Here is a 26,186-nt window from a genome sequence, read left to right as displayed (position 1 = left end):
TTGGAATCTATTTACTTCTTTGAACATAATTTTATTAATCTAGATTTCCAAGATAGCCTACAAAAGAGAACCATAAAACAAATATAAATCATAAAATTATTAAATTATTAAAATTTGACCCCTCCTTGGTAGGGCATCGAAAGATGCTTCTATGGCTTCCTCTTCCTCAACACCGAGATTGTATCCATCAATGGAATTTGGATCAACTTGGGAGTCTATAACCAGCAGACCTATCTGGATTTCACTTAATTTGTCTATAAATATAGATGTTTTAGTGGAAGATAGACTTTCCCACGATGTGCCAGAAGCTACTTCTTCGAGGTTGCTAACTATTCACTGCATCAGGGATGGGCCCGTCAGCCAGGAACCTTGATGCCACATCCACTTCCTTTGAGGGCCTCCTAGATAATTCGGTTGTTCCATCCTCCATGGACAATGCAAGAAGGCTGATGGTGTCTGGTGTTCTGTCAGCCAGTAGGTGAGCCATACTGTTTCCGGCTAGACCTTGCTGGCTTTGGTTCTCCGCATCGTTATCAAGGTTAATCAACTGTCCTGTTGGCACTCTTCAACCTGTTAGGACGAATAACGAGGGGATGGGTTTGTTTGAAGTATCGCGTTGCCTCAATTCTGATTTTATTAAGGGAGGGTCTGGCCCTCAAAATAATATCTGCCGCCTGCTGGTTACTACGTATTACAATTGCTCTGGCATTTTTGTAATCATAAAAAAGAAAGTCTACACTCTCAATGTCTTCTGCAGTAATGGAGTGCACATTTGTCTGTTTCAGAGTCTGTAGAAGATGAATTCTTCGCTCCATCTGTGGCATTAGTCCCTTGGGTTTAGGGTAGTTACACAATGCTACTTGGAGGTGGGTTGTTCCTTAGCCAGCATTTCCTCCTTTATCTGACATGGAAGGTAGACCTTTGGCTGCAGGGAGCCAGGGGCATGTCAATGATAAGAGATCTTGAATGGCTTCTTGTGCATTGGTGTCTACTTGTAGGGGGGACAGAATAGGAAATTCAGATGTTTTCTTTACTGGAGCCTCATCATTTGCACATTCATCCTTGTGTTTTGGACTATTTTTAACAGTAATTTTTTCCTTTCTTTTGTTTGATTGCTTTTGGTTTGAGGGACTTCTCTTCCTTCTCCAATAATGCAAAAAGTCTATTGAAGTTAACTCTATTACTGAATCTATTTACAAAGTCCTTTAATACAGCTACCATGGCAATCGTTTCTCCTCTTTCTGGCACTCCAGCTACCATGGCGATAATTTCTCCCTTCCCCCAGAGATCAACCCAAAGATGATTTCCTCAAAGATCACAAGGAAGCCTGATCTTCCACATGCTGTGCTTTTGCAGAAATAGCAAAAGGCTACACAGCTAATAATGTAAAGGTTGCCAGGAATAGTTTATTTCAGCTGTTGAATATCTGGGTAAACAGAAATATTCTTAAATTGCTCCTGAATGTTAATAAGGAGACAAGTAACCACAGCAGGAAAGGCATTCCACAAATAGGGAACTGCTGCTGAGAAGGCCCTGTCACAAATCAAAACCAACTAGGCAACCAATAGTAAGGGGACCTGGTGATGATGTAGTTCAGGAGTAGGCAACCTAAGGCCCATGGGCCAGATGCAGCCCAATCGCCTTCTCGATCCGGCCCGCGGATGGTCCGGGAATCAGCGTGTTTTTACATGAGTGGAATGTGTGCTTTTATTTAAAATGCATCTCTGGGTTATTTGTGGGGCCTGCCTGGTGTTTTTACATGAGTAGAATGTGTGTGTTTATTTAAAATGCATCTCTGGGTTATTTGTGGTGCATAGGAATTCATTCATTCCCCCCCCCTCCAAAATATAGTCCAGCTCACCACATGGTCTGAGGGACAGTGGACCGGCCCATGGCTGAAAAAGGTTGCTGACCCCTGATGTAGTTGGTCAAGGGAGCTATGGACTCAAAAAGTTTGAAAACCACTGCCTTACATCACCACCAACTCCCCTTACTATTGGCTGGTTGCACACATGGAGCAGACAATTTTTTGGCTGATTTTGGCATGCCCTTAGCCAAAGCAGCATCTTGTCTTTCCTGCAATGTCTTGACTTACACCCAACATTGTTTAGACTTGAGAAAAACCTAACCCTTTCCTACCTCCCTGGTGGAATAAAGTGTTTTTCTGTATACAACTCCTGCCTGCATCCTCATTAGATTTTTAAGAAGTTAAAAGTTATTTGTTAAGTTGACCATTCCTTCTTCCTTGTTCTTTACAGTAAGTGTTGTATTTCTCTGTATAATGACATTAATCACAACTAGTTTCTTCTAAAATGAAATAGTTTACTTTATTATTATTATTATTATTATTATTATTATTATTATTATTATTGGTTTCAGGCTGATTTATAGAAACTTTAATTACAGAGAAGTTGTAAGGAAATGCTGCAGTTTAATATAACACATAAACAGTATGCTATTTACTTAAGTATAGATCATTAGCATTTTAAAACATTTTGCAGTCATGGTGTTTTGGTGTTCTGGTCCCTTGTGTAACTGAATGATTTGATACTCAGATAGAAAAGCAAACATGTATCTGAGATGTGTGTTAGTTTATTTTTTCGGCTGCACAATTCTTGGGCCCAGGATGCAAAATAACTCATAAAATGACAGCTTAATAAGGCAAAAACATCATGGTATGTGTGGATGTGACTATCTGCCTTGGTTGTGTTTTGTTGATTTTCATGCTTGTGATGAGTATATATGTACATATGTAGTTTGCTTCCCCACCCCTGCTTTTCAGGCAAGTACTATCTCCCAAAGCTGCTTGCATCAATCAGAAATGAAACACAAGCTTTTCCTTCAGACTTACAAACTAAAAAGGTAACACACACAATGAGTTGAGCACGTACCAAGTTTACTTGTTTATTTTTAATTACACCGCTTTTCACTATCTGGGTCCGAAAGCAGATCACACACACACACACACACACACTGAAAAATGAGAATTTTAGTGCTTAAGATAAGGATGATTTGACTTGAAAAAGTATTAGGTTAGGCCTACAGTGGAGACTGTTCCACTGGGTTTACAAACAGACTCCCTATTGGTGAGTCAGGTGCATTCAGCACATGTTCATGCTGCTGTTTTTCTGAGGCTCATAATTCTTAATCATGAATTGCCCTGCTCAAGCGAACCCCCTTAGACTGCACCATACTTGATTGGGTAAACTATTACTTGTACATTTTATTTCTCCAAAAGCCAGTAGGGAAGAACCTGCTTTTTTAAAAGAAGAAGCCCACCAGATCCAGAGATCTAATTTAAAATTCTTTATCTGCCATAGGCTGATTGTATTGTTTTGGGTACATTATTACAGTATACTTTCAGTCAAAGATATGGTCAACTAGCCATGGCTTACAACAGAAACAAAACTGTAGTCTAGTGGCACTTTAAAAGCTAGCAAATGCATTGATTATTGCATAGGTTTTCAAGGTTTACCAGTAATGTTACCTCTGATGTAACAAACTGTATACCAAGACAACTTAGGCCATAATGTGTTAGTTTTTAAGATGCCGGTACTTTACTTTACTTCCCCCCCCCCAAAAAAAAATTGCACTATGATGTACTGATGCTTATCTGGGGCAATACAGTGGCAAAGAAACAAGAGAACCACCCTCACCCACAGTTCTCACTTAGGGCCTTTGTAATGGTTCAGTCTCTCACATGGATTGATATTAAGTAGCTTTACAACACTCTAGACTCTCATTCTGCACAGCAGAACAAACAAAACAAACACAATGCCAGTTGCCACTCAATAATACATCACTAACTTTATCCTAGCGGATAATAAATTCAGTAATACAAATTTAAGGGGGCAGCACCCTTGCTCTTGTGGCGATTCAGAAGGGGCAACTCAGTATGTACAGGATATGTATAGATTATGAATGACTTGAAGATTATTATCAAACTGACAATAACATGTCAAAGAATATGGGAATAGTAAATTAGTGTGAAATTGATGGTGCTTTGAAATGAACTGTAAGGGAACCACTTTTTATGCATTCTAATATAGATAACAAAGTACAAAATATTGCGGCCAAGTATGAAAAATGCATGTCTACATTTATCAGTGTGTTTTCTTTGAGAATACATTTTATTGTGTAGTAAATACCCTTATTAGATTCCATCAATACGAAGTTTGGTTACGAAGCATTGCATCACCACAATTAGCTTATAATAAGGGCAGTTTGCTTCTGGGCACTTAATGTAAGAGGGGGAGAATGAGAGAGGGAGAGTAAAAATGGCAGAAGAGAGTGGGATGGGACCACGGAAATAGCAATAGTGGTAATTGCTTATGGCTTTGTCAAATAATGGTAGGTAGAAATATTGATGTAAGAGAAACTGAGGAGTGTTTGTTGCGGACAGAAATAGCAGCATATGTTGTATATAATGATTTTGGTACACAGCTTCTAGGTTTGGAAGTTATAAACACATGTGACTGATACTGGAAACATGTTTGATGAATTTGTTGATAAGAACTGGGCATCAGGAAACAAGTGGACCCTACACAAAGTTCAGTGTAATAAAAGAAAAAAGAAAAAATCATGTTGACTTTCTCAAATATTATTCTACAGTACATCCTTTTCTATAGAGGTTTTTCTCTGTACTGCCACTGGTCTGTCTGAGCCCCTGAAGGGGAGGTAACAAAGGTGGAGTTACAGACAGACCTCTGGCTGGAGATACAGAAAAAGAGGGAGGAAATTGGGGATTGGAGTGCTGGCAGGGAGAGAACATTGTGTACACTAGAGTAAAGTGAGAAACTGGCTAGCTAAACTGAGTCTTGCAGTGCAAACCAATGCATATTTACTTAGGAGGCAGTTCCACTGTATCAGTGGATTTATTGTTAGGAAAGTGTGCATAGGATTAAAACCTTAAGGTGTTTTTCAACAGGAAGAAGTAAGAATCAATTAATTGAATATCAACTGGTAAAAAGGTCCATAAATAAACAACAATCTAAAAACTACAAAGTGTGCAATAGAGGAAGATATAACAAGCAACAAAGAGCCAAAGGAATCTATAAGTGCTGATAAGAAGATTGAGATCATGGCGAAGGAGCTAGAGATTGATGGGAAACCAGTGGCTCTCCAGATATTTTAATTATTATGAAGCGTACTGGTATATCACACCCCTCCTCAGAAAGGTTCACAGGGTGGCAAACACAGCAACAATAAAACAATACATCAAAATGTCTAAAAACAATATTTTAGAAGCCTAAGAAACAGTCCAAAAGTCTTCAAAATTACATATTCTACAGGTAATTTCAGGGTTTCCAGGATCAATATCCTTCAGCAATCAAATGATTGTGTAAACAGGAATTTTTAAAATACCTCCTAAAAGTTTGAGTTGGGACAAGAGGAAATCAAGTCAGGACGAGAGGAAATCAAGGGGATGGGGCACATGGAAGTGTTAGATGGGGTGATGAAATGGGGAACAGACTAGCAGAGGTGTCCAACAGGTCGATCACAATGTACTGGTAGATCCCTGGGAGGTTTTGGTAGATTATGGTTGATTGCTGGGTCCCTTTCCCTTAGCGTTGGTAAAATATAATCCAGCCCCAGCTCCATGGCCCACCCTCCATTGTTGCGACCTGTTGCTGAGTGGCTGTTTCCCTACCCCCCCCCCCCGGGGGTAGATCACTGCCAGTTTTTAATTATATGAGTAAATCACAGTCTCTTGGGAGTTGGCCACCCCTGGACTAAAGAGTTGAGAGAGATATTGAAGAAGAGAGAGCATTAAATGGGGGAAGGGAGAAGATAGAGGTAAAGAGATCACAGAGGATGTTTTTCAATATTAGTACTGAAGAAGGAGGCAAAGTCTTTAGCAGAGGGAAAAGGAGGTTGAAACATTGGAACAGGCCCAACTAAGGAGGACATCAAAGATAAAGAAGAGTGATAAGGATTATTAGAGTTTCAGCACATTCTAGAGCTGCGGTATTGGAACTGTCTTATTTGTTATTATCTCTGTTGATTTTACTAAGCTTCTCTGGGATTATTTTCAGCTAAAAATGGGTAAAATCCTTTAAGTAGAAGTAGAATTGTAAGTGTTGGAAGGGACTCAAAAGGTCATCTAGCCCAACCCCTGCAATGAAGGAATCACAACTTATTCCCTGACAGGTGGCCATCCAACCTCTGCATAAAAACCTCCAATAAAGGAGAGTCCACCACTTTCCTCGATAGTCCATTCCACTGCCAAACAGCTCCTACTGTCAGAAAGTTCTTTCTAATGTTTAGTCAGATTACTAAATGAATACTGTTTTTGATCAGGATAAAATAATTTATAGAGGATGAATTAGGTCAGTTCATTTGTCTTTTCCAGAGGCGTTTGCAAATTTAAAAAAGATACAGATTGTTCAGGCAGAACAACAATAAAGGGCATTGAACATGAATTTATAGCGAAAAACAAAAACAAAATATGACCAGGACCTGTAGCTTCCAGAGAATGCCATATTTGTTCATTGCCCCAGAACAACAAAGAGTCTTTGTGGCACCTTGAAAACTAACAGATTTATTATGACATAAGCATTCAGCCGCTCAAGTAGAAAGGTAGCACAATGAAGACGTAAACAAGGAAAGAGAAAGAATAGGACAACAGAAGTGAGGGAATCAATTGAAACAGCAGTGTTAAATAGTGAAACTGTCTCACTGAGGGAAGATGAAAAGAGAACAGGAGAAAATAGAAGGTAATTAAAGAAAAAAGAATCTGGATAAAGAGCGTGACTATTTTAGTAAGAGGGTCAGACAATGTAGAATCCCAGAGAAGCATAAAGAAAAGAAGTGTTTCTGACATTGGAAAAGGAGAACAACACTGAAAAAAGAAAAAGTTATCAAATCCATTACATGCAGAGTAAGTACAAATAGTACTAAAAAACCCAAACACATCAAGGAGGCTGAAAAAAGATTGGGCCTCCAAGTTGGCAAATCAATCAATATGGAAATAAAATCATCCAAAGTAAGAACAGGAGGAGGATAACTCAATGAGAAGGAAAACTGAAGTTCAGAGTCAGATAAAAAGTTGCCAAGGGACTAAGAAGACAATAAATCACAGTAAGAAGAATAGTAGCAGAATGAAACAGAAATATAATACCCAAAATAAAAAGGAAGAATACGTAAGAAATTAAGATACAAAAACAGAAAAGGCACAATAGGAGCAATTTGCATATCTCCATCTGGACCCATCACATGAAGTGAAAAGTGTGTGATCGCCAAGAGATGCAGGAGTAACAGAATTAGTTGAGAACCAAGTCTCTGTTGGAAGAAAACAGGAAAAACAGCATGAAATAAGTCATGAAGAATAATCACCTAATTGACAGTCAAACAACAGTTCAGTAGAGTGCCAGAAAAGAAAACATGAATGGAATAGAAATAAAATTAGGCAGACACTAGGGTCTAGATTCAAAGAAGCACCACGGGACGGTATCAACAGATGAGATTGATTAATAGCATAGGAAAAATAGGACCAGCCAGCCAATAAGTAAGAGCGTGGCTGAGTGAGGATAACATAAACCTAAGAGTTCTTGAACTTACATGTAAAATGGTTGATATTCACTAAAATCAGTTTATTTGAGAATTGTAAGGTAGTGCAACACAGGTTTTTTTTTTTAAAGGGTGCATGGATTTTATGGAAAATATAGGCGTGTTTCCTAATGTCTGTCAGCATAAATTAGTGGAAAGCATTAATATGCTTAAATTTTTAATCATATTGAAGAATAAGACTTTCAAATGAAGGAATGACATTGCTTCTAGAAAGCAAAGTTCTGCCTCACTGTTTGCAACTGATGGGTGTATAAACAAGCATGCAGATAGGAGTCATCCAATATGGGGACTTCCCAAAAGCATCTGAGTAAATGAAGTTGTCATGGGATAAAACAATGTCTTTTAATAGATAAGTAGCTGAATGAGGAAGTATTGAAGAATGGGGAACTATTAGAAAGAAAATAGGAATTATGAGCAGACAATGTAAGTTAACAGCGAAGTCCTGTAAGGATCTGTGTTAGGCCAGTGCTACTTTCTTATATTCGTAAAGAGTCAGGGGAGAGCAATATGATAACCAACTTTATGGATGACTCCTGATTATTTGTGATGGTAAAACGCAAGCAAACTGTGGAGAAATCCAAAATATCTGTTGAAGCTGGGTTAAAGGACAACAGAAAGACAAATGTGGTACAGTGTAAGCAGGTGCGAATCAATGCACATTATAGGGGGGAAACACAACTTCACACATAAAGTAACAAAGCAACTCTATGGGGGTGGGAAGATGCACCGCTATTTTCAAAGTTGGGCTCGTCTCAACATTTTTTGTTTATTAACTCTGGGCTGGTGTACCTGAGAGGCCCATAGCAGCCCCTTTCAAGGAAATGAAACAGCCAGACCTAGTTAGGGGTGAGAAAGAACAGGGGATTCACATGATGCAAGTAGTCAATACCGATATGCACATTGCAGTCATTCATTTGAGACTATCTAGTAAAGTTGCATTTGGCATGGGATTAGGAGTAAAAGCAGCTGAAAGGTAATTCCTACATATCTGGCTATCTGCAGTATCACTGTTGGAAGCATTTTGTGCTTAACTGTGCTTTCCTGCACATATTAAAACAAGCAGAATTTATTTCATTTTTAAAACCCTCTTTCATCCCATAGAATTGAGGCAGGCAAATGCACCACGAGTAGACTGTTCCTTCCTTGGTTTTGTTACCCTGCCTTCCTCTTCCAAGAATCACATCGCTCAAGGCAAATGGAAGCTAGATGAGGTCCACTGGGCCTCTTTTCCTTCTCCCAGCTGTTTGAACATGAAGATTTGGCACCATGGTAATGTTGGCAGTATTTTTCGCCTGCTGGAGTTGTTGGGAATGTAGTTTCCCTAGTCTGTGACCAGGTCAAGGGAAGAAGAAGAAGGAGGAGGAGGAGGAGTTTGGATTTGTATCCCGCTTTATCACTACCCGAAGGAGTCTCAAAGCGGCTAACATTCTCCTTTCCCTTCCTCCCCCACAACAAACACTCTGTGAGGTGAGTGGGGCTGAGAGACTTCAAAGAAGTGTGACTAGCCCAAGGTCACCCAGCAGCTGCATGTGGAGGAGCGGAGACGCGAACCCGGTTCACCAGATTACAAGTCTACCGCTCTAAACCACTACACCACACTGGCTCTCAAGTAATAGTACCACACTATTCTGCCTTGGTCAGACCACACCTAAAATACTGTTTCTAGTTCTGGGTGCCACAATTTAAGAAGAATATTGACAAGCTGGAAAGTGTACCGAGGAGGGCAACAAATATGATGAAGGGGCCTGGAAACAAAACCTTATAAGGAGCAGTTGAGGGAGTTGGGTATGTTTAGCCTGGGAAAGAGGACACTGAGAGGAGGTATGATAGCCATTTTCAAATATCTAAAGGGCTGTCACATGGAGGATGACGCAAGCTTGTTTTCTCCTGCTCTGCAGGGTAGGACCCAAACCAATGGGTTCAAGTTCCAAGAAAGGAGATTCCAACTAAACATCCTTCTCATAGTAAGAGCTGTTAAACAGTGGAACAAACTCCCTTGGGAGGTGGGGATCTCCTTCCTTGGAGGTTTTTAAGCAGAGGTTGGATGGTCATCTGTCATGGATGCTTCAGCTGTGATTCCTGCATTGCAGGGGTGGTGGTCTAGATGACCCTTGGGGTTCCTTCCAACTCTACAATTTTATGATTCTATGCATTTACTTCTCCCACCGCCTTGTGGATGAGAACAATGTAGGAGACAGCAGAGGGGATTGGACTCACTGGTCCATTGGAATATGATACAATACTTCCTTTTTGGCCCAATTCCTTTTTGTGGTTAGTACAAAGCTTTTTGAAATGCTGTTAAATAATCTGAGTGAGACAGATTGTAGAGTGCATTGGTTTTGTTGTCTGTAGACTGAATGAGCTACCTTATTCATGAAACGTTGGTTATTGAAATCACCACCAGCTATCCCTGTTCTGCCTTGCAACTTTCACACTAACTAACTCATTCCCTGGTCAGGTCTGAAAAGTAACTCCTTCCATTAATGTGCTTTTTATTGACGGTATGCAAATCTGCTGTAGTACACTTATATTTAGCACTTAGCCATTTGTTTAACTCCAGCATTTCTGAAATTTCCAACACCCCTTTATCTAATAGGAATGGGGGCGGTGGCAGTGGCGGTGGAGATAGAAAACATACAGCAGTCTTGTATATAAGAATTCATGTTTCACCTAGAGACATTAGGGAGAGAAAATGCGTGGTGAATTTAGCCTACGCTCAACTTGTTCCGTGTGCTATATGCATTAACACATGGGGACAATGGATCAAAATGGAATTCACATGTCAGATTTTTGAAGTGGCGATTCTGTGATGTAGAGCAGATTTTTAATATTAGTAGTTCAGCTTGACTCTCTCACCACCCCACACTTCCTCATACCCCGTTTAAGGATTTGGGTTATAACAAAAACAACAACAGAGTTCGCACGCTCCATAGAATCCAGCTCTCACTTCTCCCCCCTCCCCCCTTCACTCCTGCAGCGTTTGTACTTTGACTACTTCCTGGTCTCACAGAAAGGGGCAGTGCTGAGTTACAAGGACAAAAATAGACCTTTACAGAGAAATATAGGGATTGTAAGTGTGTGTGTGCGCGAGGGCTCCTCTCTCTGTATGTATGTGTGCGCGTGTGCGCGCGCGCGCGGCGCTGAGAGAAAGCCAGCATTAGGTTTCCAGGAGGAGCCCTTTTCTTTTTCACTGTGTGTTAGGGTTTTTTTGTACAGATTTTTGTTCTGTTTTAAAAACACTTACCTCTCCCGGAAGCTTCTCTGCATCTCTTTGGGGGAGGAAAAAGAAACCAACTGTGATCAGAAACGACCAGAAACCATTTTATTTGAACAACTGGTGGGGAAGAAAGAGAAGAGATACCATCACAGGGATATATATCCGTTATCATCAGCTAAAATTTATTTCTTTGCACTATTTATTTACAATCCTATTCAGTCTGACATCCACCCTAAGCGATAGCAATGGGGTGTTTGGGCAACAGCAAAACGGAGGATCAGCGTATTGATGAGAAAGCACAGCGAGAAGCCAACAAAAAAATAGAGAAGCAGTTGCAGAAAGAGCGACTGGCTTATAAAGCCACACACCGTTTGCTTCTGCTGGGTAAGGAAGAACGGCTTTTTGGTGGGGGAGGGCGATGAGGGTGCAGTGGTGCAGTTCAGTTTCCCATGGCAGGCAAGCAAACTATACAGTACTATTTATGTGCAAGAGAATATGAGATGGAAAGAATGCAGACCTGCTTTATAAATTGTGCGTGAAATGCACAAATTGACCTAGGTATGTACAGTATAGAGAAGAGTTGAATGTTTTAGGAAAACAGAGATGCTTCCATTCTGTCTTTCCCCATTTTCCCCTCCCCTAAATGTATACATCACACATTTTTCTTCTTTTTCAGGGGCTGGTGAGTCAGGAAAAAGCACTATTGTCAAGCAGATGAGGATCTTGCATGTAAATGGATTTAATTCAGAGTAAGAATTCTTCTTATGTGGAGGGGGGTGGAGGAAAAAAAACAACCCCACACAAACCCCAACGAGATGCACATTAAGCCAAACTGGTTAACAGATCTTTCTTATCCTTTGTATGTAGCTTGTTGGTAATTTACCTCCATCAATTCACCCTATTAGCATGGATATTACTGTTCATATATATTAAAGAGAGGCATGAATTCCTTATTTTTCCTCTCCTGGTCCTTCTGCTGTATTTTACACTGTTGCTACTGCAGTGTTTAATAGGCCTTGTGTAGCAACAACATGGCGACTACTTCTTACAACAGCAAATAACTAAATATTGCCTGAGTATTACCGGTAACAATATATTTATCAGGTCATGTATGTGCAGATGTAGATAAAGATATAGATTTGTGTGTGTCTGTCAAGCACATACTTGAACTATCCCCATTTTTAAAGTTAATAAAAAAGAAATCAGTTTAACATGATGGTGTTTTATTATAAAGTGTCTGTAGACTGTATTATTTATCTCGGATTTTTTTGAGAATGCCATATTTTGTGATTAGACATTTTCAGAAATGCATAATCTGAGTCAGTTCATAGTAACAGTAAGCAGTTTTTATAAGAATCCCTTCACCCCTTAAAAAAATGCTTATACATTGTTATTTGTCACGTGGCAGAAATATAAATAATTTATTTTCATTAAAATTGTACACTACATTTTCCAGTATGAAATATTAGGGATAAAAACAGCTATTAAAATTGGAACTTCAGCGTCTCAGTAGCAGGTGAACACTCACAACAACTTGGCTAAATTGATTTGTGTTTGATTTCATACAGAGAAAAGAAACAGAAAATTCTGGATATTCGGAAAAATGTAAAAGATGCAATTGTGGTAAGAAAACATTTTTATTCCTTAAATGAATATACTTAGTGATTAGGATTGTGAGTGCAGAGAAAACTCTATTAATTCTGTGTGTGATTTATCTCTGTTAATATGTCCTGTTCCTTTTTCTAGACCATAGTTTCGGCAATGAGCACTTTAATACCTCCAGTTCCACTGGCCAACCAAGAAAACCAATTTCGAGCGGACTACATCAAGAGTATAGCTCCACTTTCTGACTTTGACTACACACAGGTAAGATTTAAAAGTACTCTGCCCTCTTCCTCCCCCTTGCAACGCTTAAAAAGCATGGAATGACTTGTTTACCATTTGGAAGGCTTATGCTTTGGGATAAATTTATTATTATGGACTTTATCATTGGATGATTTTATTTGGCACAGTATAAAATGTATAGAAGAAATACTACCCATAGTGCTGCATTTTCTGTTCTTGAGGATGTGTTATATAATTAAAAGCAGTCAAGGACTATGTGGATTTCAGATTCGTGGATTAACAAATTTTGCAGCACTTTTGTGGTATTATTTAGTGCAGGAGACCAGATAAAACCAATATGAATAAATAGTGTAATATTTGCGGATTTGAGACGAATCTGTTTATTATTTTGCTGGTGGTTGTATTTTCCTGGTGGCATATTTGTGAGTAATGTTCAGTTAAGGCATTTTTGGATAATCATTCTTTTATCGTTAAAATGCTAGGCTTACATGCTACATCTCCTATCCCTCTCACCGTTGCAGTCACCTATGTCCCCTGAAAGCTTCTAGTAATTCAGGGGCCCCTACTGAACACTGTCAACTTTCCTTCTGTGAACATCCTTAGCAGCCAGGCCTGATTTGGGGTGAGTTCCTCCTCCACCAGTGGCTCTCTGCACTTCATCCCATACTATTCAGGAGAGTCTACTGACTGTCCAGAGAGGCTTTTATTGGGGGAACAGTTAGCTGTAGGACGAAAGAAAGGCTGAGAAACTTTCCTATATGAACTTTTCTTAAGCTAACTGATCTTAAGAGTCAAACCTTTGTTCTTCATGGCTTGTGAATACTGACAGCATCTAGCATTTACTTTCTTATATCTAAGTAGCTGTATTGCTTAGGAGAAAAATGTTTCATTTTGCTTCTAGTATGAAGTTGTCTTCCTGTTGTTCATTGTATCTACTTACAATGGAGCATCTTCTGATTATTCTAAGGAAAGAGGTTTTAGACAGGCAGCTGCTGCTTCATTGCTTGTTTCTAACACTGTGATCCTGTGCATGCCTTCTCAGAAGTAACTCTCACTGAGTTCAGTTGGACTTACCCAGTGGTAGGGGTTTATAGGATGGGAGCCTGATACTCTGGACTGGTTCATTTTCCATTTTGAACACTTGGGATTTTTATTTTTAGAAGTATGGCTTTGTTGTAGTTATAAATTTGTCTTAGATGCAGTTATCTAGAAAACTACCTACATACAGTTTGTTTGTTTGTTTGTTTGTTTGTTGGCTCTCATTTGACAGAAATTATAAAAAAGATGAGCTAGAAATGTTTAACCAAATTAAATGATGTTGAAGTTTATTTAGAAGATGTAAATGTGAAGCTACTACTTCCTTAACTTTTGCATCCCTTTGTAATGTGGTATAATTAATATAGAGAGATTTTACATGACTCTTGTATAGTGAGGTATTTGTATGTGGTTTCCTTGTAAAGAAAATTACCACATCAGAAGATGACAAGCTTGATCTAGGTCTTAAAGACAGGATGTTGTACAAGTAAAGAATGCTGCTCTCTTCTGCATTCATGAAACATAAAGGTCATCCTTTCTCCAGCATAAAAATATTTTCAGTGATCTGTTTTTAAATCAAGTTGGGCACTGGATCCTTTCTGGAAGCATGCCAAGCTTGGAAATCAAGGTTGATCTTAGAGTTTTGTTTTTGGCGCTTTTGGCTTCCTTTGAAAAAGAGCAAAGGCACAAGATGTATCAAATACCTGGAAATGAAATTATTTATGATATGTTTACTTGGATGTATTCACGTGAAATAAATTATAGATGAAATCATGATACAGATTATAGATTATAGATACAGATTATAGATGAAATCATGCTTGGGGGAAAACAAATCAGTGTTTTAGCTGCTTCTTCTGTGACATTATGCATATTTGGGTATCATTGAGGCCATCTTCTCTTTGTTGCAACTGCACATTTTTACAGAACCAAAGTGGTTTACCTGTATAGAACTAGTGATTTTTTAAAAGTTGCATGTTTTTAAAAATGTTTGAATTTATTGTCTGTCTTGAGCACTATGTGAGATGTTCAGTATTCAGGATCTAAGAGCATAAGGTTGCAGTGGCAGAACTACCGTATTTTCTGGCGTATAAGACGACTGGGCGTATAAGATGACCCCCAACTTTTCCAGTTAAAATATAGAGTTTGAGATACTACTCGACCGCAGATTCTCCACCCGGCGTATAAGACGACCCCCGACTTTTGAGAAGATTTTCCTGGATTAAATAGTAGTTTTATACGCCAGAATATACAGTGTATTCTAATAGTGTGATGTTGAATTCCACCCATAGGGTAGTATTCAACTAAATTTTACTCTGAGGTAATTTTACTGAAATCAATGGGCCTAACTTAGTCACATTTAATGGGTCTGCTCTGAGTAAAACTTAGTTGAATACCACCTACACTCTTGTACATAGTTCTAAAACAGCACCAAAATGGCTTGAATTTTCTCAAACAAGAGTTCCCTCATGCTACATGGCAAAGAATTTCTGAAAATTATAGATGTGTCAAAAGCAATTTGAAACCAATGGCAGGACGACTTTTCAAGGGGGGGGGGGGAAGAATCCCAGTGTGCACTTGCAAGCCACATGGATCCCCTAAAGTAGGCTCTTGACTACCAAACAACATATGGCACTTGATTTCTATGGAGGAACTCCAAAGTTGGATGAAAATTGTTGTTGTTTTGTGACACCAAATTGCTATCGTTTATTAAATTCCTATAATTTGTATTTAGTAATAGTTGGTAAATGGGATATGGCTGTCCAAAATGAGGAAATGCCTCAGCAAATAATTGCATTTGTTTCTCAAAATTTCTTTCAGCTGAAAATAACTCTTGTGTATTCTTGACTTGAAGTGTACTCTGCAGTGATTTAAACTTGATAAAGTATTTTTTTTCTCTTTCTGAAAAAGAAAAATAATATTTAAGATTCTAGCTAGTCTACACTGTAACAGGCGGCAAAGCTTTACTCTGCTTTGATGCATATATTAGGCAGTATCCTCTCACTCTGCAAGAGATATGTGGTTTCTCCCCCTCCTCCCATATGTATGAAGCAATTCTCAGTGCAGTTTACAAAATAAAACATGAAACAGCAGAATGCTTATAACTGAAACAGCGGTAAATAATCCATATCAAAATAAAAATACAATTAACAGTGAAAACTATAACCATAAAATAGAAACTATAGAAAATAGTTAAAAGCAGACTGAAATTTCCAGGTCTTTAAGACCTGTTTTTAAAAATAGTCAGGGAGGGAGCAAAGCAGAGCTTCTATGAATGGGCATTCAATGAGGAATTATTGTGCTGCCTGCCTGTCTGCCTGCATACATATACTTGGGATGGGGGGAGGATCAAATCCGGGCACTTGAGTCCATCAGTAACCTCCATACCCATACTGATAAATGATTAGTTCTCATTGAGTTTAGTGTGGCTTACTCTCTGGTAAGCATGCAACACTGAAATGAGTGAGATTTAATTATAAGTAAATATGCTACGGATTCAGTTACATATAGGGATCATAATTTAAAGCAGACATCCTGCTAAACTATGTTCAACATTTATTGTTGTTATGAAAACAATTATATTACAATTACATTTCTGTTTTAAGCTAAACAAATTCTATTATAGTAGTTCTGGCTCTGTAACAGAGTTATATTTTTTGTTTCTGAACTTTTCTTAATGTATAGCTAACAATTTATCTGATGTTTTTAGTTCTTTAAGATGTAGTACTTAGTTTGAGGTATGCATTTTCTAGGAGAGTTTCCTATTCTAGAGTTTCTTCTATTATTTTTTTATAAAGATTTGTGAAGATATTGAAAGAAAGAACAGGTTTACCAACTACATTTGAAAAATTGCAGTTGTAGCATTTTATGTCATTGCTTGGGGATAGATTTTGCATAGATTTTGTAGTGTATAGATTTGTAGTGCATAGATTTTGTAGACAAGTTAAGAAGTAAATGTTAACTAGATTAGCGCATTTAGGTTTAGAGTGGAAGAAGAAACTACTGTTTATATGGGCCTTTGGGATAGATTGGTGATTGACATTTTTTTTTTAGGCTAACAGAAATTGACCTGTGCCATTTTTAATTCTGTATTGATGGTTGTTTTGCCCTTTGTGTGGCAGAGTGAATATATTAAGGGCATATTATGCTACTAGCTGTGAACTAGTATTATGTCTGTTATGTAAGTTTCAACTTGTTAAAGACGATTAAGCTTAAAATATTTTGACGCTGTTTGCAAACATAGTTGGTACAGAATTATCTTTAGACATTAAGGGTATGTGTCGAGAAGAAGAAAAACTATTTGTTTGCGCATGCATAAAATAATTATTTGAAATCTGTATGGATGTGTACAGCAAGTGCTTGGAAAGCTGAACCACATTTAAGAGATGATCTTGGTAACATGCATTACAATACTGTGCATGTTTACCCAAGTAGGTTCCACTGTGTTCAATGAGGTATACTCCCAGGTAACTGCATATAGAACTGTGGCCTGAATTCCTAATCTGCATATAAAATATAAATGTTAAAAGGTAAATTTTAGAACCAGCTAAGCATCCTTAAAGTTCTGCTCAGAAATAAATAGTCTCAAAGGGGTGCAACTGTTCCTAGGATTGGTTTGTTAACATCTTTTAACTTTATTTGGGACATACAGAGTGATTTACTGCTTTTGTGAATAGTACCCTCCCTGTGGTTTTTCAGAAAAGTTTAAAATTATGCCTCCACGTTGTCCCTTTTAATGCTAATGAGTAAACATAACATTCACTGTAAATATTATTTTATTTTTTCATTTTTTGTTTTTAAAAAACAGGCCCAGCACCAACAGCCAGCCATTGCCTTTCATGCCAGGAGTATCATTTATTTACATACATATTACATAATGCCTGAGTTTACAAAACTCATATTTATCGAAAATATCAGTAGCAATTTTATCCCCTGTGCTTTTTAACATCCACATGAAACCGCTGACTAGGGTTATCTGGAGTTTATCTGTTGTTAGCAGTATGCTGACATTATGCTGATGACACACAGCTCTACTTCTCCTTTACATCTGCAGGTGTGGCAGTGGATGTGCTGGACCCTTGTCTTGCCTTGGTAATAGACCAGATGAGAGCAACAAAGTGAAGCACAATCCAAATGAATTTGAGGCCCTGTTAGTGGGTGGTTCCCTAGACCAGATGGATGGGAGGTTGCCTGCTCTTGATTGGGTTATACTCCCTCTGAAGGAGTGGGTATGTAGCTTGGGGTACTTCTGGATCCATTGTTATTGCTTGAGGCTCAAGTGTAGACGGTGCTGTGGTGTGCCTTCCAGAATTCGGCATCCAGGTTGCTCACCGGGGCAAGACAGTTTGAGCATATTACACCAGTCCTTGTGCAGTTGCCAATTAATTTCTGTGACCAATTTAAAGTACTGATTTTTACCTATAAAGCCTTAAGTGGCCCAGGACCTCAATACCTCAAGAACCGCATCTCCATATGAACTGACCCAGACCATCTGAGCCCTTCATTGTGTGCTTCCTCCATGAGAGGTCTGGAGGCTGGCAACACGAAAACGGGCCTTTTATGCCATGGCTCCCTGCTTGTGGAATGCTCTCCCTTGGGAGACTCGCCTGTCACCTTCATTACATATCTTTAGGTGCCAGGCGAAAACATTTTTTTAAACCAGTCCTTTGGATGATTAACAGGGACACAGGTGGCGCTGTGGGTTAAACCACAGAGCCTAGTGCTTGCTGATCAGAAGGTTGGCGGTTCGAATCCCTGCGACGGGGTGAGCTCCTGTTGCTCGGTCCCAGCTCCTGCCCACCTAGCAGTTCGAAAGCACATCAAAGTGCAAGTAGATAAATAGTTACCGCTCCAGCGGGAAGGTAAACGGCGTTTCCGTGCGCTGCTCTGGTTCACCAGAAGCGGCTTTGTCATGCTGGCCACATGACCTGGAAGCTGTATGCTGGCTCCCTCGGCCAGTAACGCAAGATGAGTGCCGCAACCCCAGAGTCGGATAGGACTGGACCTAATGGTCATGGGTCCCTTTACCTTTACCTTGGCTAATTAACATTCCATGTCCTTTTGAATGTGTTTGTGGGAGGACGGGGTTATTGGTTTGTTCTTGTTCTTGTTTTTATTAGTTATTTTGTGTTCTCGTTTGTATTTTTATTTTGTGAACTGCTCTGTGATCTTCAGATGAAAGGGTTTTACAAATTTAATAAATAATAATAATAATATAAATTCAGTAGCAAAAACCCAGAGCCAGTTCAAGGCATCAGGAAGATGCTTTAATCAGGTTCATCATCAAGGTTCATCATCAAGAGCCATCCAAATGCCAATACAGCTGAGGCCTCTTGAATTTCAACAGTGAGGGCATTCCATAGACCTGATACAATCATTGAAATAGCATGTTGTATGTTCTACTAACTGTATACCATATTGACAGACATTCAATACATAGATAGTGAGTAATTGCTGCCCCCAGTGCAGGGTTCGAAATTAGCAGGGCACCAGGTGCATTTCAAGCCTAGTGGTTCTCCATTTGCGAGCACCTCAAAAGGTCTGGTACCATTTTTTGCCCCTGGCTGACGCTTAAGGATTATTGAAATGTATGTACCTTGAAGCCTCAAAATATATGTTAAGGATAGGCAATATGTTAAGGAGTTTAACAATAAAGAGTAGAGTGTTTTGAAAACTGAAGTATGGTACCAATTACCAATATTTTTATTGTAAACACCAAATTATTAACAATTTCTTAACAATTAACAAATGTAGTAACAATTTCTGTTTAAAAATTGATATTACCAATATTTCACTTATGTGAATTGCTTATTAGTTCATGCTTATCAAAATAATAAATAAAAAGTGTTGCTGACGCCGCCCACTCCACATGGTGACTAGATATTCTGTTTTGGCGCCCACAACCCAGGCTCCAGGAGCCATTTGGCTCCTAGCTTTTCTATCCTAGTTTCTTAAATTTCCCCAGTGTAGGTGGAAATCTTGACTTCAGTGGCACACACAGTGTGCTGCTAGCCACTCAACAACTTTGTCCCTTTGTGTTGCTGAGATAGCGACCTGCATGCCTTTCACACGGTCTCACAGTGGCAGGAACAGGTAAAGAGAGATGCAAGCGTTACACTGCCTAGGGATTAGAGCCATAAAATGGTTCACATTTTTAAGATAATGTTCTATTTTTCTATTTGGATACCAGCCAGAAAGAAAGTGTTGTCTTATAATGGATATTTCATTACTGAACTTGAACATAATTTTAAAATTCTTGTACATTTAGTGCCATTTGTTTTTTCTTTACTTTGATATCCTAGGACAGCTTTCAGATGGTATCATTTGTGTGTCACATACTTCAAGCTATGCAAATACCAATTATAAACTAATATTAATCCTTATTGTGTAAAAGAGGTTCAATCCTAGAGCCTCCTCCCAAAATGGATCAAGCAGAGGCTTCCAACAGACATGGCCTCCCTACCGACAGAGCACTTCTTCAGGGGCAAATAGGAGCCTCCACCCAATCCTAACCTCCAGTCAGTGAATTCAGGGGGCAGGATTACTATGTTAGATGAGATTTCAAAATCAATAACAAATTTATCGCATTATTCAATATTTCTATACAGTTGTACCTTGGAAGTTGAAAGGAATCCATTCCGGAAGTCCATTCAACTTCCAAAACATTTGAAAACCAAATTGCGACTTCTGATCGGCTGCAGGAAGCTCCTGCAGCCAATCAGAAGCCACAGAAGCCCCGTTGGACGTTCAGGTTCCAAAAGAAAATTCACAGACCAGAACAATCACTTCCAGGTTTGTAGCATTCGAGAGCCAAAACGTCCGAGTTCCAGGGCGTTCAGGATCCAAGGTACAACTGTAATTAACACCATTTATATATTTTTGTTCATATGATTTATGTATATTGGGGAGGCAAAAAGTTGTTAAATTTTAAATTAAAATCTCAAAGAATATTTGAAGAAAAACAATGAAGGTTGTACAGAGATAATTTTGGATTAATTTGATCTGGCATATTCTTAAACCATTATCTTTAACTGAGGATTCAAATTTAGTGAATAAACTCTTTGCTTGAAAACATTACGAATGTTGCTGCAATAACAGATCTGACTCATAAAAATAGCTTTAAAGACTTAGGAAACTGCTTTTTTTAAAAAAGATAATAAAGCAAATTTGGTTTTCGTTCCTGGTCTTAAATGGACCATTAAGGATTGTTTTCCATGTTTTCTTTTCCTTATACGATTTCTTAACAGGGATAGAAGAAATAGAACCATAGAATTGCAGAGTTGGAAGGGACCATAAGTGTCATCTAGTCCAACCCCCTTTTGAACCCACAACCATTAGATTAAGAGTCTCATGCTCTACTGACTGAGCTATCTTTCAGCATATAATAATATTTGTTTTGTGATATGGGCTAGACCCAAAACTGAGACATGTGAATGGTGGTGGTGTTGAATTTGTGGAAATTTACCAATTAATTAATAATTAATTAACATCCGATCAAGTGACAGATGTGCAGAACTGCATTGATTTTCCGTGCTATCCCTTACATTTTCATAAGACTACTTAGAAAAATAACCTAAATTTCAGTCCTGTTCATACATGCCTGAGCCCACTATGTTTTGTGAGACTGCCACTCTACATGCCTACTCAGATGTAAGTCTCAATGGAGCTTTCTCCTAATTAACTGTGTATAGAATTTCAGCCTGTACAGAATGACTGTAAAAATATATAACTTTCCCCCCTAATGATTATGTTTTTAAAAGAGAAATCATCTCAGTATGAAATGTCAAAAGGTATAATTGAAGCAGATTATCAAAAAGAGCAGCTATATGCAGAGAGCAGCATGTAGATTCAGATGTTGACCAAATTTTGTTCCAAAGCTATCAGCCATAGTTTTCCGTTTTGGACAAAGCACGAAACAATAGTTTGGTAGAAGACTTCCTGGTTTGTTTGCCAGCTCTCATGAAGCAAGAAGCAAAGGTGCTATGTACAGGAGGTGGGCAGGTGTGGCGGACTCCCTGGTCCTGAATGGGGTAACTGTGCCCCTGAAGGACCAGGTGCGCAGCCTGGGAGTCATTTTGGACTCACAGCTATCCATGGAGGCACAGGTTAATTCTGTATCCAGGGCAGCTGTCTACCAGCTCCATCTGGTACGCAGGCTGAGACCCTACCTGCCTGCGGACTGTCTCGCCAGAGTGGTGCATGCTCTAGTTATCTCTCGCTTGGTTTACTGCAATGTGCTCTATGTGGGCCTACCTTTGAAGGTGACCCAGAAACTACAACTAATCCAGAATGCGGCAGCTAGACTGGTGACTGGGAGCAGCCGCCAAGAACACATAAAACTGGTCTTGAAAGACCTACATTGGCTCCCAGTATGTTTCCGAGAACAATTCAAAGTGTTGGTGCTGACCTTTAAAGCCCTAAACGGCCTCGGTCCAGTATATCTGAAGGAGTGTTTCCACCCCTATTGTTCTGCCCAGACACTGAGGTCCAGTGCCAAGGGCCTTCTGGTGGTTCCCTCACTACGAGAAGCTAAGTTACAGGAAACCAGGTAGAGGGCCTTCTCAGTAGTTGCACCCACCCTGTGGAACACCCTCCCACCAGATGTCAAAAGAGAAAAACAACTACCAGACATCTGAAGGCAACCCTGTTTAGGGAGGCTTTTAATGTTTAATAGATTATTGCATTTTAATGTTTTGTTGGAAGCCACCCAGAGTGGCTGGGGAAACCCAGCCAGATGGGTGGGGTATAAATTATTATTATTATTATTATTATTATTATTATTATTATTATTATTATTTATTTACACTCCACAAATACTGGTTCTTATATTGGCTTATTAAGCTAAGATATGATCATCCAATCACAGTCAATATATATCAGCCAAATTACCGTATTTTTCGCTCCATAAGACGCACTTTTTTCCTCCTAAAAGGTAAGGGGAAATATATGTGCATCTTATGGAGCGAATGGTGGTCCCTGGAGCTGAATTGCCCAGGGGCCAAAAGAGGATCATGCTTTTTATTTTACAAAGAGAAAAGGGAGTGTTGAAAGGACCCCGCTCAGCAGCTGATCAGCAAGAGATCGGGAGAGAGATAAGAGTCCCAGCTCCCTTTCAGCCCCGCCCTCTTGCCCAGGCCTCCATTGTTGAATGTGCTGCAGAGGGAAATTGACATGTGACTGGCTGATTAGATTATCTGTCTGGAAACTGTAGAAAAGGCTCCCTTTCCTTTAGAAGCTGCAGAAATGTGAGTTGAACCCCAGAAAAACAGGTCTTTTCCTCTTTGCTTTTCCCCCTTTGCAAAAAAAGCTGCCAAACTTTTAGCTGATCCTCAAAAAAACAGGGCTTTTCCCTTTGCAAAAAAAAGCTGCAAAACTTAGCTGATCCTCAAAAAAGTCCAGGGCTTTTAGAGGAGGAAAAACAGAAAAATATTTTTTCTTGTTTCCTCCTCTAAAAACGAGGTGCGCCCTATGGTCCAGTGCACCCTATGGAGTGAAAAATACGGTAATCTAAGGTTTATTTTCTTTATTTTTAAAATTAATGTTAATAATTATTTTATTTGAGGGTGAATCCAAACATACTCTATTTTCTTTAACATGAAACCATTATATTTTATGTATTTGCACAAAAAGTCTGTAAAAGAACTTTGTAAAAAAGAAACGTATTGTATTAGTAGTAGTTCACACCACTAGGAGAGTCGTCGACATAAAACAAAATCAGTCCCGTCCCCCCGAATTATAAACGTAAGTGTGCAGGGTTTCTCAGACAATTGGTTGTCATGGTAAAATGTTAAAATGCTTGAATCTCTGAGGTACAAACCTGGCAGCCACATTTCATTCAACCTGCTAGATCCTGTGGTCTATCAAGCTCTGATGTGGTTTCTCTTTCATGTAACCCTGGGGATGGCCCACAGAAATAAGGTGGCAGAGGGAAGTTTGAGAGCACCCAAGAGAGAACTAGGCATCCTACAGTGCAGTAAAGCTGACCCACCTTTGGCTGAAATCCTTTGCATCTGCAGTCCCCTGGTTCACAGTTAGGGTGTTCATAGTCCACCACACAGATTAATAATCACATTCCATTGCATCTGTTTCCACTGAAATCTATTTTGTCTAGGACCAGGTTTTTTATTCTATATTACTGAAAACACTAAATGTGAAAGGAAAGGCCTTTCTGTCTGGTGTTATAGCAAAGATACTGTCTGCAGCTGCTGTCTAGGATGTGACCTAGCTGGCTTAGCTCCAAACACTAAAATCACATCATAATTACTTTTTAGTGTACAGAGTGATTCATTTCCATTAATTCATTAATCTTTCCAACAAACCCAGAGAGGTTAGTGATATTTTCCCCAAACTTGTGGGGAAGGAGACTGAGGATAACTTGACTCAAGTTAGGACAGGCATAGGCAAACTCGGCCCTCCAGATGTTTTGGGACTGCAACTCCCACCACCCCTAGCTAACAGGACCAGTGGTCAGGGATGGTGGGAATTGTTGTCTCAAAACATCTGGAGGGCCGAGTTTGCCTATGCTTGAGTTAGGATTACCTGCTGATACGAGTTCTTAATTTCCCAGTTCCTGCTCTAAGCCTGTGCATTACACCATTTCTCATTATTATTTCCTTCACAGGAATTTATATATTTTGCTCCGATCCATGCTGGATTAAGGGGAGTAGGAAGAGAGATCTATAGCCTAAACTAGCAAGTTGGCACAAAATAACACTTTGCTGTTTTGTTTTGTTTTTATTTAGATAGCATCCATATTATCAAAGAAAAATAAATATGCAGGTTGGCTTTTGGCTTTGTAGTAACCTCCAGATACTACAGTAGATCCTGTGCCTCAAGTACCAGCTTAATTAAGGTTCCAGAGAGGCATAGTAGTAGTTGGACAGAGATGATTTATCAGTGCTGTTGACTCAAGAGGACAAGGTACTTTGCTAATACAAAACTGACGGCATGTAGACTGTAACTCAAAACTTGAACTTTGCCCTTCCTTCTCCATGAAGAAGAGATTGAAAGTGTTCACTTCTATTTTCAATTAACCATAGTTATTTATTACAGTGGTACCTCAGGTTACAGACGCTTCAGGTTACAGACGCTTCAAGTTACAGACTCCGCTAACCCAGAAATAACGCTTCAGGTTAAGAACTTTGCTTCAGGATAAGAACAGAAATTGTGCTCTGGCAGCGCAGCAGCAGCGGGAGGTCCCATTAGCTAAAGTGGTGCTTCAGGTTAAGAACAGTTTCAGGTTAAGAATGGACCTCCAGAATGAATTAAGTTCTTAACCCGAGGTATCACTGTATATCTTAACTGAGAATTGTTTTTAGAGTTAACTGGTCTTTGTTGGGGGGCGAGAGAAGCTAGGACAATTACCCATGTTTAAAAGTTGGTTTGTGTCACTAAACCATGACTGACAAAGCTCCAGTGTCAGTCCGGGTTCTGGCATATGAGTAACTGTGTTTAGTTGAAAACAGAAACAGAAGTTTCCAATCTCCTTGCTGCCATGCACCACTCTTGATATCCTCTTGAGCAAATCCTATCTAGGTAAGGTTGTAAAACAGTAAGTTGCATCACAGCTCCAGAAACGCCTTGACAATATTGAATTCCTGTGCCCACGGTTTTACAAGTATGATTGGCAACTAGTTTCAGCAACAAACAATTTTGTCAAGGCAACTGGGAAGACAGGTGATTCCCCCCACTCTTTCACATCCTCCCTCTCCTCTCCTCTTTCCTGCTTTCTAAAACCTCAACTTCCGGCAAGAGGTGGAGAAATGTGTGGAGGTTCTGCATATCTATAGCCTTTTGCTTCTGGATAGCCTGGAAGCAGTAAGAGTACATTGGTTGGTTGCCTAGCAGCAGCTATACACAGGTGTTTCAGGGAGTGGGAAGAGGATGAGAGAGGCAAAATTAGAAGGATATTTATGTGTCTTCTATTACAGCTGCCACATGTCATTCAACCTTTCTCCCAGGCCTACTGCCTAAACTGTTTGCTTATGAAAATGAGCAAAAAGTACAGACCTGTGACTGTTACAAGCAGCAGCCGGGCATGTTCTCTTAGTTGTGTTTGCAGCCCAGCTTGCTCTCAAAAGAGGTCTTGTGGCTGTGCCTGCTCTGGGTCAAGTAAATATGAGAGCCACAAAATTTGATTTCTTGGTAGCTATTCCCTGTCTGTAGTGCCTTGGAATATGGTTGTTTGTTTGCTTGTTTCTGGATGAAAAAAATATAATCAGATGATAATATCCAGTTTGTTAAAACTTCAGCGTCCCTTCCAACTCTGCAGTTCAATTATTCTATTATTCCCTCTCTCCTGCTTTCTAAATGAAATCTGAGTTCACTAGTAATCTAAGATGACAAAAGATGCTTACATGTATTCAGAATCACAATGTATTTAATCATGTTATGAGTACGTAATAGAAAAACTTAAAAATCTGAGAAAATACAACATTTTAGGTTTAAGCTTATATAGCTGGAGTAAGGGCTGGTTATCTTTCAAGAGGTGTTAATAAAAGTATATACCTGATTTCTGGTA

At 39.3% G+C, this 26,186-nt stretch overlaps 1 protein-coding gene across 2 annotated transcripts in view; it reads left to right on the top strand.

Annotated features, from left to right (window-relative positions):
- The window catches only part of GNAL (G protein subunit alpha L), a 121,218-nt gene that overhangs the window by 25,063 nt on the left and 69,969 nt on the right, over positions 1-26,186 (top strand). Inside the window, exons 1-4 of one of the 2 annotated variants that reach the window (XM_033154876.1) lie at positions 10,959-11,170; positions 11,463-11,535; positions 12,355-12,409; positions 12,533-12,652. In XM_033154876.1, coding sequence (XP_033010767.1) covers positions 11,032-11,170; positions 11,463-11,535; positions 12,355-12,409; positions 12,533-12,652 — 387 coding nt within the window. In that variant the 5' untranslated portion in view covers positions 10,959-11,031. Of the gene's footprint in view, positions 1-10,958; positions 11,171-11,462; positions 11,536-12,354; positions 12,410-12,532; positions 12,653-26,186 lie in introns of those variants that run through there. The other variant, XM_033154875.1, reaches the window with a different exon arrangement.

The sequence above is a fragment of the Lacerta agilis genome, chromosome 7 (assembly GCF_009819535.1).
Source record: "Lacerta agilis isolate rLacAgi1 chromosome 7, rLacAgi1.pri, whole genome shotgun sequence".
Taxonomy (NCBI): domain Eukaryota; kingdom Metazoa; phylum Chordata; class Lepidosauria; order Squamata; family Lacertidae; genus Lacerta; species Lacerta agilis.
This window is presented reverse-complemented; position numbering and strand designations above follow the sequence as displayed.